We start from the raw sequence: 19,924 nt of genomic DNA on the forward strand, positions 1-19,924 counted from the left end.
AGGAAAAAACAGAAAGAGCAAAAAAAGAAAAAGAAGCTCAAAAGGAATGAAGAGGAATTAAGAGAAATACAAGACAATATAAAATGTAAAAATATATGAATAATAGGAATACCAGGAGGAGAAGAAGAGAAAGGGATAGAAAACCTATTTGAAAAACTAATGATAGAAAACTCCCCTAATTTGATGAGAGAAAAAGTCATACAAATTCAGGAAACACAGAGTCCCAATCAAGAGGAACCCAAAGAGGCCCACTTCGAGACACATAATTAAATAGCAAAGTTCAAAGGCAGAAAGGGAAAAAAAGGAAATAACATACAAAGGAGTCCCGATAAGGTTAGCAACTGACTTCTCAATGGAAACACTCCAAGCCAAAAGAGAATGGCAAGAAATATCCCAAGTAATGAGAACCAGAGTGCTACAACCAAGGCTACTTTACCTAGCAAGGCTCTCAACCATGATAGAAGGCCAAATAAGGTCTTCTATCATGATAGAAGGCCAAATAAAGACTTTCAGACAGAAGAAGTCTAAAAATATACACCTCCACCAAACCAGCTCGGCAAGACATACTAAAGGGACTGCTTTAGGGAAAGAAAGGAAGAGAGAGAGAGAGAGAGGAACACAGGTACGAAAATGACAATGAATAAGTACCTACCAATAATAACCTTAAATGTAAATGGATTAAATGCTCCAATTAAAAGACATAGAATAGCTAAATGTATAAGAAAGCATGACCACACATATGCTGCCTACAAGAGACCCACCTCAGGACAAAAGACCTATACAAATAAAAAGTAAAGGGCTGGAAACAATTTTTCCAAGCAAATGGACAAGGGAAAAAAGCCAGGGTAGCAATACTCATATCAGACAAAACAGACTTCAAAAAAGGGGCCATAAAGAGAAACCCAGAAGGTCACTCCATAATACTCAAAGGAAGAATCCACCAAGACGACATAAACATTATAAATATATAAGCAGCCAATGTAGGAGCACCCAAATACATAAAGAAAATCTTAGAGGACTTCAAAAAAAAAACATTGACAGCAACACAATTATAGTAGGGCATTTTAACATCTCACTGTCAAAAATGAACAGATCTTCCAAACAAAATATGAACAAAGATATCGTGGCATTGAACAAAGCCCTAGATGAAATGGACTTAACTGATATGTACATAGAGCCCTTCATCCCAAAAAAGCTAAATACACACTCTTTTCAAATGCACATAGAACATTTTCAAAGATACACCAAATAAGAGGACACAAAACAAGCCTTAACAAATTCAAGAGAACTGAAATCATACCAAGCATTTTCTCCAAACACAAGGGACTGAAACTAGAAACCAACACCAAAGGAAAAAACCCAAACACTCAGAATCAGAGGAATGAACAGCATGCTACTAAACAACGAATGGGTCAAAAATGAAATTAGGGAAGAAATTTACAAGTTTCTGGAAACAAATGAAAATAAACTGACAACTCAAATTTTATGGGACACAGTGAAGGCAGTCCTGAGAGGGAAGTTCATAGCAATACAGGCCTACCTATAAAAGACAGAAACATTTCAAACAAATAACCTAACCCTACGCCTACAAAAACTCGAGGAACAACAACAAAGACAGCCCAGAGCTAGAAGAAGAAAGGAAATAACCAAGATCAGAGCACAATTAAATGACAAAGAGATGAAATCACAATTCTAGCCAGGAGCTGGTTCTTTGAAAAGATAGACAAAATCAACAAGCTTAATTAAGCAGGCTCATCAAGAAAAAAAGAGAGAGGATCCAAATAAACACAATCAGGAATGAAAGAGGAGAGATTACAACAGACACCACTGAAATGCAAAGGAGTGTAAGAAATTACTATGAACAACAGTATGCCAAGAAATTTGAAAACCTAGGTGAAATGGACAAATTTCTAGAAAAATATAGTCTTCCAAAACTCAATGAAGAAGCAACAAAAAGCCTGAACAGACCAATAACAGCAGAAGAATTGAAGCAGTAATCAGACTCCTGATGCACAAAAGCTCTGGACCAGATGGTTTCACAGAATTCTACAAAACATGTAAGGAAAAGCTAACCCCTATCCTTCACACACTATTAGAAAAAATTCAAAATGAAGGAAGACTCCCAAACTCTTTTTATGAAGCCAGCATTATCCTAATTCCAAAACCAAATAAAGACACAACAAAGAAAGAAAATTTCAGGTCAGTATCACCAATTAACATACACACTTATCTTCAACAAAATATTGGCAAACTGCATCTAACAATGCATTAAAAAGATCAAACACCATGACCAGGTGGGATTCATCCCAGGCATGCAAGGATGCTTCAACATTCACAAATCAGTAAATGTAATACACCACATAAACAAAAGCAAAGACAAAAACACATCATCATATCAATAGATACAGAAAAAGCATTTGATAAGGTACAGCACCCATTTATGGAAATAGCAAAGTGGGAATAGAGGGAACATTCCTCAACATAATAAAGGCCATATATGAGAGACCTACAGACAATATCATACTCAATGGGCAAAAACTAAAAGCTTTTCCACTAAGATCAGGAACAAGACAAGGTTATCCACTTTCACCACTTCTATTCAATATAGTATTAGTAGTCCTAGCCACAGCAATCAGACAAGAAAAGGAAATAAAAGACATCCAAATCAGAAAGAAGGAAACAAAACTGTCATTGTTTGCAGATGACATGATAGCGTACACAGAAAATCCTATAGACTCCACCAGAAAACTGCTCAACCTAGTAAATGAATTTGGCAAAACAGTGGGATACAAAGTCAATATCCAGAAATCAAAGGCATTTTTGTACACCAACAATGAAATAGCAGAAGCAGAAATCAAGAAAAACAATTCCATTCAATAGAGCAAAAAGAAAAATAAAATACCTAGGAATAAACCTAACCAAAGAGGTAAAAGACCTGTATGCAAAAAAACTACACAACACTGACGAAAGAAATCAAGGAAGACACAAACAAATGAAAGCATGTATCATGTTCATGGATCAGAATAATTAACATCATCAAAATGTCCATACTACGCAAAGCAATTTATAGATTCAATGTAATACCTGCTAAAGTACCAATGGCATATTTCACAGACATAGAACAAACACTTCAAAAATTTATATAGAACCATAAACGACCCTGAATAGCAGCTACAATTTTGTGAAAAAAGAGCAAAGTAGGAGTGATCACAATACCTGATACCAAACTGTATTACAAGGCCACTGTAATCAAAACAGCCTGCTACTGGGATAAAAACAAAGATATGGACCAGTAGAACAGAACAGAAAACCCAGAAATAAACCCAAGTCTCTACAGTCAATTAATATTTGACAAAGGGGACAGCAACATAAAATGGACTAAAAATAGCCTCTTCAACAAATGGTGTTGGGAAAACTGGACAGCTACATGGAAAAAAATGAAACGAGCACCAACTTACATTATACACCAAAAAAATTCAAGGTGAATAAAAGACTTAAATATATAAGCCGTAACACCATTAAAGTTCTAGAGGAGCGTATAGGCAGGAAAACCTCAGATAGTTTACGCAGCAACATTTTTACCGATACGTCCCCTAGAGCAAGGGACATAAAGGAAAGAATAAACAAGTGGAATCTCATCGAAATAAAAAGCTTCTCTACAGCTAAAAAAAAACAGTAGTAAAATGAAAAGAGAACCAACTATATGGGAAAACATATTTGCCAATGATACCTCAGACAAGGGGTTCATCTCCAAAATATACAAAGAACTTACACAACTCCAGTCTAAGACAAGCAACCAAACTAAAACGTGGGCAAAGGACTTGAACAGACACTTCTCTAAAGAGGACACACAGAGGATCCAGAGACACATGAAAAGATGCTCTATATCGCTAGCTATCAGACAGATACAAATTAAAACCACAATGAGATACCACTTTACACCGGTCAGAAATGGCCATCATAAACAAAGCAACAAACAACAAGTATTGGAGAAAAGGGAACTCTAGTGCACTATTGGTGGGATTGCAGACTGGTACAACCACTATGGAAATTTTCTCAGAAAACTAAAAATGGATTTGCCTTCTGACCCAGCAATTCCACTGCTAGGATTATACCCAAAGAACCTGAAACACCAATCCAAAAGAACCTTTGCACTCCAATGTTTATAGCAGCACAATTTGCAATAGCCAAGAGTTAGAAGAAACCTAAGTGCCCATCAGTAAATGAATGGATCCAAAAACTATGGTACATTTACACAATGGAATTCTATGAAGCAGAAAGAAAGAAGGAGCTCCTGCCTACTCTTTGCTACAGCATGGATGGAACTGGAAAGCATTATGCTAAGCAAAATAAGCCAGGTGGTGAAAGACAAATACCACATGATCTCACCTTTAACACCTAAACAACAAAACAATCAAACAAGCAAAATATAACCAAAGACACTGAAATAGAGAACAGGCTGACAGTGTCCAGAGGGGAGAAGGGAGGCAATTTCAGGGGAAAAGGGGAAGGGTTTACAGGAACAAGTATAAAAGACACATGGACAAAAAATAGGATGGATGAAAATGGGAGAAACAGGGGGAACTGGGTGGGTGAGCTGGGATGGGAGCCCCAGGATGGGTGAAAAGGGGAGAAACAGGGGGAACTGGGTGGTCGAGCTGGGATGTTTTTCTGTCTTTCTGAATAGACAGAAAACTGTACTTGAACAACTATTTTAAATCAATAAATACATAAATAAAAAAAGAGAAAATAGGAAGTATAATACAGTACTAACATCAAACAAAATAAACTTCAAGCCAACAAATGTTTGAAAGAAACAAAGGGAAATTTCAGTGATACAAAAATGGAATTATCAGGTACCTAACAACTATAAACATATATGAAACTAATAAAAAGTCCCAAAATACATCAAGCAAAAACAACACAATTCGAGAAAGAAAAAGACAGAGTAACAAGAAAAACAAAGTACACAGGAATAAAACCAACCAAGAAGGTAAAAGACTTGTACTCAGAAAACTACAGAACACTAAAGAAAGAAATTAATGCAGACACAAATAAATGGAAGCATATACTGTGTTCATGCATTGGAAGAATATCATTAAAATGTCCATACTACCCAAAGCAATATATGGATTCAATAGAATCCCTATCAAAATTCAATGACATATTTCACAGATACAGAACAAATGTATGTGGAACCATAAATAACCCCAAATTGTCTCAGCAATTCTAATTAGAACAAAGGAGGGATCACAATACCTCATCAAATTACATGACAAGACCACTGTAATCAAAACAGTCTGGTAGTGTGGCAAAAGAACAGACAGACACACAGATCAATGGAACAGAAAGAGAGCCCAGAAATAAAATCAGGTCTCTATGGTCAATTAACATTCGACAAAAGGGACAGGAGCATAAAATGAAGTGAAAAATAGCCTCTTTAATAATGGTACTGGGACACCTGGACAGTAAATGCAAAAAAATGAAATTAGACAACCAACTTATACCATACACCAAAATAAACTCAAAATACATATAAGTATGAGAAAAACATATAAGTCCTAGAAAAAAACAGGCAGTAAAATGTCAGATATCCCTCACAGCAGTATCTTTGTTGATATATCTCCTAAAGCATGGGATGTGAAGGAAAGAATAAACAAATGGGACTACATAAAATTAAAAACCTTCTGTTTGGCTAGAGAAAACATCAGCAAAATGAAAATGGAACTAACTATATGGGAAAACATAGAGAGAACTATATCTCCAAAATATATAGAGAACTCACGACTCAACACCAGGAAGACAATTCAATTAAAAAATGGGTAAAGGACCTGAACAAGCACTTCTTGAAGAAGGACATACAGAGGGACTATAGACACATCAAAATTGCTCAACATCACTAATTATCAGAGTGATGCAAATTAAAACCACAATGAGATACCACTTCACACCAATCAGAATGGCCATCATTAATAAATCAACAAATAATACATGCTGGGGCCAAGATGGAGGCATAGGTAGACACACTGTACCTCCTCGCACAACCAAAATAAGGACAATAAAAATACAGACATAAAAACAGCTAGTACTGACAGAAAATTGAACTGTATGGAAAGATCAACAACCAATGAGTTAAAATAGACACATTCATCCAGACAGATAGGAGGGGCGGAGTCGGGCTGCCGAGAAGAGAGGGGTTGCAGTAAAAAAAGCAGTGTCTGGCAGACCCTGGGCAGAGGGTGGCAGCAGGTGAACCCAGTAAGGTGGCGGATTATGAAAGGGCGCAGGATGCAAGGCAGCTGGCAGACCAGGTGCTCCCACATTAGTACACAAATAAACCAGGTGAAACTGGGGAGCGAGACAGACCGCACAACCCAGGGCTCCAGAGCGGAAAAATAAAAGTCTCAAAACACCAAGTGAAAGCACCTGTGGGGGTTGAGGTGCTGGGAGAGATTCCTAGGCTCACAGGAGAGTTTACTGGAGAGACCCACATGGTCCAAGAATGTACACAAACCCACCCACTGGGAATCAGCACCACAAGGGCCCACTTTGCTTATGGGAAGCAAGGGAAGTGACTGAAATCCAACACAGAATGGAGCAAGCACCATTGTTCCCTCTCGGACCCCTTGCCCACAGGCAGAGTCAAAATGTATGCAGTGGGTTGCCCCGCCTCAGTGAACACCTAAGGCTCCGCCTCTCACTACATTAACAGGCACGTCAAGACAAAAAACATGACACAAAGAAAAAAACAGATCAAAGTTCCAGATAGCCAACCTATCATGCACAGTTCAAAGCACTGCTGATCCAGGATGCTCACAGAACTGGTTGATTCTGGTCACAAATTAGATGAAAAAAATGAAGGCTTCACTAAGTGAAATAAAGAAAAATGCACAGGGAACCAACAGTGATGGAAAGAAAACTGGGACTCAAATCCATGGAGTGGACCAGAAAGAAGAAAGAAACAACCAAACAGAAAAGAATGAAGAAACAAGAATTCAAAAAAATGAGGAGAGGCATAGGAACCTCCAGTACATCTTTAAATGTTCCAACATCTGAATTATAGGGGTACCAGAAGGAGAAGAGGAAGAGCAACAAGTGGAAAACTTCTTTGAACAAATAATAAAGGAGAACTATTTCCCTATCTGGGGAAGGAAATAGACTTCTAGGAAGTCCAGGAAGCTCAGAGAGTCCCAAAGAAGTTGGACCCAAGAAGGAACACACCAAGGCACATCATCATTACATTAGCCAAGATTAAAATGAAGGAGAGAATCCTAGAAGCAGCAAGAGATAAGGGGAAAGTCACCTAGAAAGGAGTTCCCATCAGACTGTCAGCTGATTTCTCAAAAGAGACTTTACAGGCAAGAAGGGGCTGGAAAGAAGCATTCCAAGTCATGAAATCCAAAGACCTACAACCAAGATTGCTCTATCCAGCAAAGCTTTCATTTAGAATGGAAGGGCAGATAAAGTGCTTCTCAGATAAGATCAAATTCAAGGAGTTCATCATCATCAAGCCCTTATTATATGAAATGTTAAAGGGACTTATCTAAGATAAAGAAGATAAAAAACATGTATAGTAAAATGACAGCAAACTCACAATTATTAACAACCACACCTAAAATAAAAACAAACTAAGCAAACAACTAGAACAGGAACAGAACCACAGAAATGGAGATCACATGGAGGGTTAGCAACAGGGGAGTGGGGGGAGGAGGGGGGGAAGGTACAGAGAATATGTAGCATAGATGGTAGGCAGAAAATAGACAGGAGGAGGGCAAGAATAGTATGGGAAATGTAAAAGCTAAAGAACTTAAGACACAGACATGAACTAATGTGGGTGGAAGAGGGTGTGCAGTGTGGAGGGGAATGAAGGGGGAGAAATGGGACAACTGTAATAGCATAATCAATAAACTATATTAAAAAAAAGAATCAACCAATGAATGCATCAATAAGTAGAACAACAAATCAATCTCTCTTTCTGTCCCCTTCCTTTCCGCTTTCTAAAATCAATAGAAAAAATAAAAAATTCAAATGCTCAAAAAAAAAACCAAGCAAAAAATAATCAACAAGAATATAGAAGGGAAACAATACTACAAACTCATTAAATCTAACAGACATCTATGGAACACTCCATACATACAACAGCAGCACAATAAACATTCTGTAGCACAGATTATATGCTATTGACTAGTCCATAAAACAAGACAAAGAATTCAATTCAAAACTGCACAATAAGTAAAAAATTCACCGAAGAAGAAAATAGGATGACTAATTATCATATAAAAAGATGATCCACATCGTTAGTTATTTAGGAAAATGCAAATTAAAACAATAACGAAATACCACTTTACACTCACTGGAATGGCTATAATCAAAAAGACTGATAATGACCTGGGTGGTGTAGCTCAGTGGACTGAGTGCGGGCCTGCAACCAGAGTATCGTGGTTCGATTCCCAGTCAGGGCACATGCCTGGGTTGCAGGCCAGTTCCCAGCAAGGAACACATGAGAGGCAACCATACATTGATATTTCTCTCCCTATCTCCTTCCTTTCCCCTCTAAAAATAAATAAAATTTTTTAAAAAGAAAAAATACTGATAATAACAAATGCTGGCAAAAATGAAGAGAAACCAAAACCCTCATACATTGCTAGTGAGAATGTAAAATAACGGAGGTACACTGAAAAACAGTCTGACAGTTCCTTTAAAAGTTAAATGGAAAATGACCATATAAAGGAACAACTGTACTCCTAGGTATCAACTGAAATAAAAACATACATCCAAATAAATAATTGCACACAAATGTTTAAAGCAGCATTATTCATACTAGCAAAAAGTGGAAACTGAAATATCCATCAAGTGGTAAATGGATATAAACAAAATGTGCCTATCTACATAATATACTCTTCAGCAATAAAAAGGAAATGAAGCACCGATTTAAACCACAACATGAATGAACTGCGAGAAAAACAGTATACTAATTCAAAGAATCCAAATGAAAATGACCACTATCATAATCAGCAAATCCACAACTCTATATTTACTAAAATTCCTTGTAAAAACAAATAAATTTACAATATATTCAGTAGCTATATCTCAATAAAAGTGCTTAAAAAGAGAGACCCAATTTACAGACTCCAACAATACTTACCACAGGTTTTGTATTTGCTCCAATTTTCTCATACTGTACACGCCCTTCTCTATCCAACTTCAACTGTTTCTACTCACTATTCCTCAAAACTTTTAATTCTTGTCCCTCTTTTCCTAAACACATCAGTAGGCTATATATTCCTTATACTTTTAAAATGGAATTCCTTCTTACTCTCTCAACCCCATTTCAGCAAAATAAAGACCTAGCCTAGACATGTGGGATTACTGCACTGATGATTCCTGGATTTTTTTTCTTTTTGCAGCGGTAGGGGGGATTATGGCATTGGCAATTTTTAAATTCTATTGTATAGTGTTGTGGGGGTAGAGGTGTGTGTGTGGTAGGGCGGGGGGGGGAGGGAACTCAGAGCTGTAGTTTTACACACACACACACACACACACACACACACACACACACACACACACACACACACACAGTCTAAATAGCACTCCTAGTATAACCCAGAATTTATAAATCTACAACCAGTTATGGACAACACATTTTGAGGGGACCAATGACAAAGGAATGTTGCCAGAAGTAAACAACTGATCTAATAATACATGTAAAAACGGTAAGATATGAAGAACAACTGGAGAAATAAGAACACTACTACCCTGAAGGAAAAAGAGTAGAGACATAGTCTCTAGTTTCTCAAATTCATGAAGGGCTGGGTTCAAATGAGATTAGCTCCATACAGCAGAACTAAGATTAATGTATAAAAGTAAGAATTAATGTAAAGCAAGAAATATGACACATTCATATAATTATGAATTTTCTAACACCTTAACTTTATAACTGTTCAAGCAGAAGTTATTATGTATTACCCAATTAAGATTTAAAAACTGATTTCTATAATGAAAAGACAACTTAATAAAATAAATACTGGAATACATGTTTCCAAAAAACTTCAAAAGCCCCATGCTATAAAAACTTCTTTTTACAAATGAACATTAACTTGGTTTTCCTCCAGAAATGTACTGAAGTACTTTTTTTCCCCCTGCATTAAGTGTGCTTTCTGAAAACTATCAGTACCACATTCTTTACTACTAAATTCCCCTATATTATACTTTTGCATTTTGTGCAAATAGCACTGTGTTGTTACGTTCTCTTAAAAAGCAAAGAAATGTTTCAATATATTATTTTGAAAGTTTATTAAGATTGCGCAAATGAAGCCAAAAGGCAAGAATTTCTAGTAAACACTTCAAATCTAATCAAGTCACAATTACATTTACGATGTAAACAGCCACATATTAATATGGTATGACACGTATTAATGCTCCTACTTACGTTTCAGTGTCTGATACCAATGATTCATTATTGCACACATCATTGAAGGTGTGAAGTTGATTCTATAATTTAAAAAATTAAAGTTTTCCAAAATTATTCTTACATAGGTTAGCAATTATCAAGAAACATGGTTTGATATCTATAGATCATAATCAATAACCAGAGCAAAATCATAACATTTAAATATATAATCAGATACATACACCTCCCAATTAGTCTGGCTATTTCCTTTATCATATTAAAACATTAAATAAGTGCATTCCATAAGTATTACTTATGCTTTATCCCACTACGCACCCTACAGAAAAAAGGTGAATCAGGGAAAACACAAAAATCTAATGCAAGGCATTATGTCATTATAAACATAAAATTTTGGAAAGGCCCCCTAAATACACACACTTAAGAATTAACTTGGGAAAATGTCAACAAGTATGTTTTATGTTTACAAATTTCAATACATGGGTAAAATCCAGCTACTTCAGAATAACTACACTACAAAAAACAGGCAGAAAATAGAAACAAGTAAAGCTAATGGAGAACTTGGTAAACCAGAGAAAGCATATCCATTCTAAAGAATGTTGCTAACTACTTAGCACTAACAAATTGTTGTTATGCAATACAGACTCAAGGATATCAGATCTTCCTCCCCACCCTACCCCACCTCAGAAGAGAGGTCAATAATACAGATTTCTATCCATTTGAAGTGTTTTGGTACTGTATACCCCCCAAAACATTTTTTAAGTCAAATTTGGTCTATGACCCATTAATTTGTGGTTTTCCTCTGGATAATGAATTAAGTAACTACTTATAATCTCTAATTCTTTTTCTCTCTGAAAACACTGGTTTCTAAACATAAAAAACTGAAGAGGTAAAAAAAAAAAAGTAGTGAAGGAACTGGACCCTGAAATTAAAAAAAACCTAACATATAAATCCTTCTAAATCTAAGCCTCAGTCTCCTCATATTTAAAATGGGGAAAATAAAGAAACTTGTAAGCACCATACAAAGTAATGCATGTAAAATACTTAGCACAGTGCCTGGCATAAGGTAAGTGGTCCATCAACAGTACGTATTATTATAATGATGATGATAGTCTGAAATGTAAATAAAAATGACCAAAAATAAAGCAAATATAACTCACCGTTATCTGACTTAGTCCAGCCAACCTCATAGTCAAAGTAGGTGACATAAAATACTTAAATGCAAGATCTAGGCTTTCTTTATCAAAGCATAATGTTGTGTCCAACGGTTCTTTCACTGTGCTCCACATTAAGTCAGCCATGTTGCGAGCCGCACTCTGCCTTAACTCCTGATCGGAGAGCTTGCATAAATACCTGAAATGTTTCAGAAACATTCCTTTGGTCCATAATTTTAAAATGGCTAGTACAGTAGAACCTAGCATCCTGGGATTAACATTCCCAAATTCAACTATTTCACAGTGATGGTTCAAAGATTCTATGACCCATGGTAGTGTGTCCTTTACTGAGAGGCCAACTTAAATTAGACATTTAATGAGTCAGGTCATTCAGCATAGTATTACGCAATTCCAGTAAAGCTTTACTCTTCTCTAATACCTGTCATGTATGTAGCTTCTGTTTTAGTAATGTTAGCTGACATCATATAAACAATGTTATCTACTTCCCCACACAGCCAAAATTCTTTTAAATGTGTGCATTTTAAATATAATTTTTTTTTTGTCTTCCAAAAATCACAAGCCACCGGTTTTCCTTTCAAGCCTTGCCTATTCTATTTGATTGGCTTCTCTTCTCGATCTAACCTTTCAACATTAGGGATCCTATGGACTTGTAATGGATTGCAAAAAGGTCCCATGTTCCTCCCAGCACTTTATATAGAAGTCTTTACAACATGACTTTGCCACTCTTCCCATCAAGAGATGTAATCTCTTTCTCTACTCCCTTGAATTTGAGCCTTGCTATGAAACTTTCTTTGCTCAAAAGGGTGTAAGAGATGTGACATAAGCAGGAACCTGGAAAGCTCTTGAGCTTGCCCTCTCTCACAGTGGAAACTCTTCCACCACAAAGAACAGTGACTCAGATTAGCCTGCTGGATAAAAGAGACATGGTCGACGCCCCAACAACAACTAACCAACTGTAAGACATATATGAAACTCCCTCTCCCACCATGACCAATCACCCAGACAACTACAGGACATGTAAGTAAGGCTACCCTAAAGCATCCAGTTTCCAGTCAAGTTAGCCCAGATCAGAAAAATTAGCCAACCAGATAACTGTAAGAGATAATAAATGGCTATTATTTCAAACCGCTTAAGTCTTGGGAACTTTCTTACACAGCAAAAGCAAACTAACACAGGGCTCCATCCTAGAATCACTTCTATTTTCTTTCTACATTCTCTCTCTAGATAACCCCATTCACTCCCATGGTTTTTAAATGCTGCCTTTATGGTGACAACTCCTAAATGAATGATGTTTTTCTGAATTATAGGCTTATATTCCCGATTTGCCAGTCCCTCTTAAATTATCCAAAGCCATGTCAAAAGGTAGTCCTCCTAGTCTTTCACATCTCAGTTAGTGATATCCATATCACCCAAGAGAAATTGAGGGTTAAGTGTCATCCATGATACTACTTAAACTTCACAATCACCAATCTTGTCAATTTTGTTTTCATTTATACCCCTTCAATTTTCAAAATCACCAAAATCAATCCTTGTACAAGTAACCATCATTTCTTTCCAGAACTACTGCATTAATCTTTCAATTGGTCTCCTATTTTCTATTCTAACCTCCCTATAATTTCTGATCCAATTAAAGGCCAACAACGTGTTCTTTTATATTTTTAATTATTTTTAACTAAATGTATTGGGGTGATGTTGGTTAATGAGATTATACAGGCTTCAAATATACATTTCTATGACACATTATCTATATGTTGCACTGTACCCACCACCCAAAGTCCGATCATCTTCCATTACCATGTATTTGGCTCCCTTTACCCTTAACTACCCCCCGCCTCTGGGAATCATCATCCTGTTGTCTGTGTTGGTTCGTTTCAGTTTTATATCCCACAGATGAGTAAAATAATATGGTTCTTAGCTTTTTTACTTATTTTGCTTAGCATAATACTCTCAAGGTCCAACAATGTTGTTGTAAATGGCAATGTTTCATTTTTTCTTATGGTTGAATAATATTCCACTGTATATATGTACCACATCCTCTTTCCTCATCTGTCAAAGGACACTTCTGTAGGGATGCATATATCTTTGTGAATAAATGTTTTCAAACTTTTCAGGTAGATAACCAGAAGGGGATTAGTGAGTTATGTGGGAACTCTATTCTTAATTTTTTATGAACCTTCATACTGTTTTCCATAGTGGCTGTACCAGTTTACAATCCTACCAGCAGTGAATGAGGGTTCCTTTTTCTCCACAACCCCTGCAACATTTAATTATTACGCGTCTTGTTGATAACAGCTATTCTAACTGGTATGAGGGAGTATCTTGTAGTTTTGCATTTCCCTAACAGCCAGTGAAGTTAAGCCTCTTTCCATGTATCTGCTAGCCACCTGTATGTCTTCCTAGAAGTATCCATTCAGGTTCTCCACCCATTTTAAATAGTACCACTTGTTTGGTGTTGAGTTGTATGAGTTCTTTATATTTTTGGAAATTAACCAACTGTTGGAGCTGTTGTTTGTAAGTATCTTCTTCCATTTGGTTGGTTGCCTTTTTGTTTTTTTGGTATATCTGTGCAGAGCTTTTTAGTTTGGTACAGTACCATTCATGTATTTTTGCCTTTACTTCCCTTGCCTTTGGGGTCAAATTTATAAAATCTTCTCTTGTGCTAGCCAGTGTGGCTCAGTTAGTTGGAGTATCATTCCACACACTGCAAGGTCAGGGGTTCAATTCCCAGTCAGGACGCATACCCTGGTTGCCAAGTTCAATCCCCAAAGTGCTTATGAGAAGACAATCAATGTTTCTTGCTCACATCATGTTTATCTTTCTCTCTCCCTTTCTCTCTAAAAGCAATGAGAAAATGTCCTCGGGTGAGGGTTTTTTAAAAATATTCTTCTCAATAAGCCCATTTAGAGAGACCGTTAGTACATTTAGTACCTACCTTTGTTTTCTTCTATGCAGCATATTCTTTCCAATCTTGTAGGGTCTTTTCGTGAATTAATTTTCCATTCTGAATTAATTTTCTGAATTAATTTTCATGCACGGGGACAAAGATGTAGTCTAGTTTCATTCTTCTGAATGTGGCTTTCCAATTTCCCCAGTACCATTTACTGAAGAGGCTTTCTTTTCTCCACTGTATGTTTTTGGCTCCTCTGTCAAGTTATTTGCCCATATACATGTGGCTTTATTTCTGGGCTCTCAAGTCTGTCCCATTGGTCTATGTATTTTTCTTTCGATACCATGTGCTGTTTTGATTATTGTGGCTCTTTAGTATGACCTGAAGTCAGTAGTGTGGTACCTCTGGTCTCATTGTTTTTCCTCAGGATTGCTATGGCTACTGGGGTCTTTTATGTTTCCATACAAATCTGATGATATTTTTGTTCCATTTCTTTAGAAAAATATCATTGCAATTTTGAAAGAGATTGCATTAAATCTGTATACCACTTTGGGTAATATGGCCATTTTAATTCTATTCATTTCTCCAACCCATGAATACTAAATATTTTTCCATTTCATTGTGTCTTTTTCAATCTCTTTTAATAATGCTTTGTAGTTTTCAGTACACAGGTCTTTCTTTCACTTTGTTAAGTTTATTCCTAGGTATTTTATCCTTTTTGTTATAATTGTAAAAGAAACTGTTTTATTGCATTTCTTCTTCTGAAATTTCACTGTTTAGTAATAGGAATGCAGTGGACTTTTGTACATTGATTTTGTATCCTGCAACTGTATTGTGTTTATTATTTCTAATAGTTTTTCTGGTGGATATTTAGGGTTTTCTATAAAAAGAATCATGTCATCTGGAAAAGGTACCACTTTTACTTCCTCATTCCCAGTTTGGATGCCTTTTATTTCTCTTGCCTGACTGTTCTGGCTAGGACTTCCAGTACTATGTTGAATTAGAGGGGAGAACATTCTTCTCCTGTTGAAAGTGATCTGTTAAAAGCTAGACTCCCCTGCTTAAAACCCATCAATAGTTTTCCATTGTTAAAATTAAATACAAAAAAAATTTTAAATACAAATTCCTTACAATGGCTCAAATGTCCTGAATAATCTGCCCCTACTTATCCAACCTCGTATTATAATTATACCCCCTTACATACTATGTTCTACATTAGTCAGATTCTAGTCTTAAATATGTCATATTCTTTCCAACTTCAAAGCTTAAGCCCCTATGTTCCCTGTACCTGGAATATGCCCTTCTAATTAATATCTGATTAGCTAATTCATGTTCTTCAGATGTCACATTTAGGAAAGGCTGCATATTCCCTCTCTATCACATCTATCTCTTACTTACTTGCCTAACAGTTATCACTATCTGTTTCTTTTCCTGACACTTTCTCCAACAACTCAAACAACAGTAAGAAATTAGTAGGCACTCAGATATTTGTGAGCAAATAAGAAAAAATATAAAAAATTTATAAACATTACCAAGAAATACAATCCTAGAACTTTTAACAGCTCATACTCTAAGACTAATCAATATAATTCTTCTGTATCCTCTTCATAGTTTTCCTTGCTAGGCTAAGACTTAAGAAACTCAGCTGTTATTTCCTCTTCAATAAGACATTCTCTATTTCCATATTTAAAATTGTGACCCACCCTCTAGAACTCAATCCACCTTTGCTGCTCTTTTTCTGTAATATTAACCACTGTCTGATGAACTGTATCACTTATTTTGTATACAGACTGCACAAAGGAGAAATATTTCTTCTCTGCTATATCTCCAGTGGTTTGAACATAATACTATATATCTGTTGACTGAATATAGTGGAATACCATGTAACCAGTGTTAATCTCTTTAATTCTTTTTATATACTCATGTTTTTAAAAGTTCAACATAAACTGCTTAAAAGCAAACATTAAATATAAACTACTTATGCACAAAAAACACTACCCTGGCCTGGGGGGCTCAGCTGGTTAGAGCCATGTCCCATAACCAAAAAGATTGGGGTCTGATCCCCAGTCAGGGCACATACCTAGGTTGTGGGTTCCATCCCTGGTCTGGGCATATCCAGGAAGCAACTGATCAATGTTTCTCTCTCATTATCAATGTTTCTGACTCTCTCTCTCCCCCTTCTTCTCTATCTAATCAATAAACCTATCCTCAGGTGAATATTAAAAAGAAAAATACTATAAACTAATACTAAATTATATACTATAATTTTCCCTAGAAAGAGTGAGTATAAGGGACTTTAAAACAATGTAATGCTGTACTTTGTCATAAATTGTTTAAATGTATTATATTAATAGTCAGGCAGAAAAGACTTCATAAACATACCTGATAACATAGGTCCTAAAAGGGATGATGTGCTGCATGACAGCAGGAATATGTAGCCATATTCTAATCTATTAAAAAAAAGTATTAATGTATAATAAACACGTGAATACATGTCTGTCACTTTAATTAAAAACAAGAGCATTTAGTATTTTGCTGCCTCTAAAACTACACACATTTTATCTATTGTTAAAAGGATAAACTAATAAATAAGATTATACACATATCAAGTAATTTAGCCTACATACTTTTTTCATACATACACACACACAAAATCAATCCAAAGAATATTACCTTCTTGCTGAAAAAAAAAAGAACAATCTATCCAAGTATTATAGTATCAAACCAAATATTACAGCACTAGTTTTTAATAAGTACCTCAGTTTTTAAAAAAGCATTTCATCATTCTTTTTAAAAAATATCAAATTACCACAGATTTCTAGTCACTTCAATATCAAGATAAATATATTTTAGGGAGTCACACACTGATTATAGTATCAACAACCATTTACTGAATTAAGCTCTTACTATAAGTGCTCCAATCTGATCTGCACAATATTCCAACTCACTTCTAAATCTAACATACTTACATTGTATTATTCTCAAAAGTAGTTCTTTAAATATAACAATAAAAACCCTAAACTACTGAACAAAAATTGTTGATACTAAGCCTTGACAAAGGCAAAGGATACAAATTAAAAATAAATTTGCAAATACAGAATGTATGGTTTCACTCTAATCTAATCAAAGATATCTACATAAGTCCTATAGAGAATACTATACTAATGATGAAATGTAAAAATTTTTCTTCCTAAGACAAGGAACAAAATAAGAATGCCTTCAACTAAACTTGAACTCATGGGCCCAGACAATACAATAGGCAAGAAACTAAATGAAAGGCACAGGACTAGAAAGGAAGGTTTAAAATCAAGATTACTTTGAAATATGATTATTAAGTAGAAAATAAAAAATAATTTTCAGATGTTTTAGATTTTAGCAATATTGCTATTAAAAAATTAATACAAATAAATAAATATACATGTAAATGTATACACATTCACACAAAAACTATATTCTACATATACATAAAAATATTTCTGTACCAGAAATGTTTTCAAAAATATTACCTTTATAACATTAAAAAGTAGCATATAACTAGGAGTAACCTAAGACATATAACAATACCTCTACAAAGAAACAGAAAATTATGAGAAAAAATTAAAGAACATGTAAATAAAAACATATTTACCATATTTATAGATTAGAAGATTCAATACTGCAAAAATGACAGTTCTCCTCAAATTGATCTACACATTCTATGCAACCCAAGAAAGTTTATGTGCAGGAACTTTAGACTCTGATTCCAAATGCAAAGGTCCAAGAATAGACAAAACACTAATAATGACCAATAATACAGCATGGTGACTACAGTTAATAATATTGTATTTTGGGGGGGTGGGCTGGGATGGGAGTAAAAGACAGAAAACTGTACTTGAACAATAATTAAATTTTTTTAAATGCTCAAAAAATAAAAATAAACAAAGAAAACATCAGATAAAAACTCTAAGCAGAAGCTCTTTATTAACAATAAAGTTTAAAAAGTATTTAAATAAGGAGCAAAAAAAAATATTGTATTTTGTATTTGAAAGTGGTTAAGAGGATATAGTAGTTCTTAAAATTCTCACAAGAAGCCCTGGCTGGTGTAGCTCAGTGGATTGAGCACAGGCCTGCGAACCAGACAATCGCGGTTCGATTCCCAGTCAGGGCACATGCCTGGGTTGCAGACCAGTTCCCTGCAGGCCAATTCTCAGCAGGGGATGCATGAAAGGCAACCATACATTGATGTTTCTCTCCCTCTCTCCTTCCCTTCCCCTCTAAAGATAAATAAATAAAATCTTAAAAAAAATAAATTAATTAAAAAAAAGTTCTCACAAGAAAAAAAAATACTTGTCAACTATGAATGGTGTCGTACATTAACCGGACTTACAGTAGTGATCAATTTGCAACATATACAAATATCAAGTCATTATATTTTACACCTAAACTAATATAATGTTATATGTCCATTACACAAAAGGAAGGTGGAACTTGGTTCACAAGATAGCAACCCTTCTTATAAAGCTCCAGAAATTAAGATGGTAAACAAATAACACGAGATTGAGATTAAGCAAAAGAGATTGATGGAATACACTAAGGAATCCAGATCCGAGACAAAAATGATACAGTAGGAAAAAAAGAAAAGGAAAGCACTGTCTTTGCTAAAGTGGTTGTCTATGTCAAAATGAAAATGAATCTTGATTTCTCACCCACACCATTCACAAAAAACAACACCAACTGAACTGCAGATTAAAATATGAAAAAAATATATATAAAAATAATTACATTTTGCCCTGGCTGATGTGGCTCAGTGGATTGAGCACAGGCCTGTGAGGCAGGGGGTCACCCCAGTCGGGGCACATGCCTGGGTTGCAGGCCAGGTCCCCAGTGGGGGACACCTGGGAGGCAACCATAAATTGATGTTTCTCTCCCACTCTTTCTCCTTCCCCTCCCCTCTCTCTAAAAAATAAATAAATAAAATATTTTCTTAAAAATAATTATATTTTAAAAGAAAACAATGAAACTTCTAGAATGCAGAAAAATATTTTCATGACCGTTCAGTAATACACTTTTGCAACCATAAATAACACATTAACCATAAAAGATTTTTTGATAAATTATACACTGTTAAGTTTGATTTATAATAGCTCTGAAAAAGACACAAGAGAATAAAAAACTACAGAATGGAAGATACCAGCAATACATAGATGCGAGACAAAAGACCTATATGCAAAACATATAAAGAATCTCCGTATTATCAGTAAGAAAAAGATAGACGACTTGATTTTTAAAACAGGTACTTCTAAAAAAATATCCAAGTGGCTACTATACCTCTGAAATGGTACTCAATCTCATTATTCATAAAAATATAAAACAAAACAATGAGATACTACTATAACTTCTACCAGAAATGTCTAAGAATTAAAATAGCAGGTATTTGCAAGGATGTGGAGTAAATGGAAACTTTGATATTCCTGG

At 35.3% G+C, this 19,924-nt stretch overlaps 1 protein-coding gene across 3 annotated transcripts in view; it reads right to left on the bottom strand.

The window, feature by feature from the left end:
• The window catches only part of USP34 (ubiquitin specific peptidase 34), a 246,758-nt gene that overhangs the window by 170,394 nt on the left and 56,440 nt on the right, over positions 1 to 19,924 (bottom strand). For all 3 annotated transcript variants that reach the window (XM_053666842.1, XM_053666843.1, XM_053666841.1), the window contains exons 6-8: positions 16,853 to 16,920; positions 11,569 to 11,761; positions 10,430 to 10,491 (exon numbers count right to left, since the gene is read on the bottom strand). In XM_053666842.1, coding sequence (XP_053522817.1) covers positions 10,430 to 10,491; positions 11,569 to 11,761; positions 16,853 to 16,920 — 323 coding nt within the window. The remainder of the gene's footprint in view (positions 1 to 10,429; positions 10,492 to 11,568; positions 11,762 to 16,852; positions 16,921 to 19,924) is intronic.

The sequence above is a fragment of the Artibeus jamaicensis genome, unplaced genomic scaffold (genome assembly GCF_021234435.1).
Source record: "Artibeus jamaicensis isolate MK-2021 breed Jamaican fruit bat unplaced genomic scaffold, CSHL_Jam_final contig_465, whole genome shotgun sequence".
NCBI lineage: Eukaryota > Metazoa > Chordata > Mammalia > Chiroptera > Phyllostomidae > Artibeus > Artibeus jamaicensis.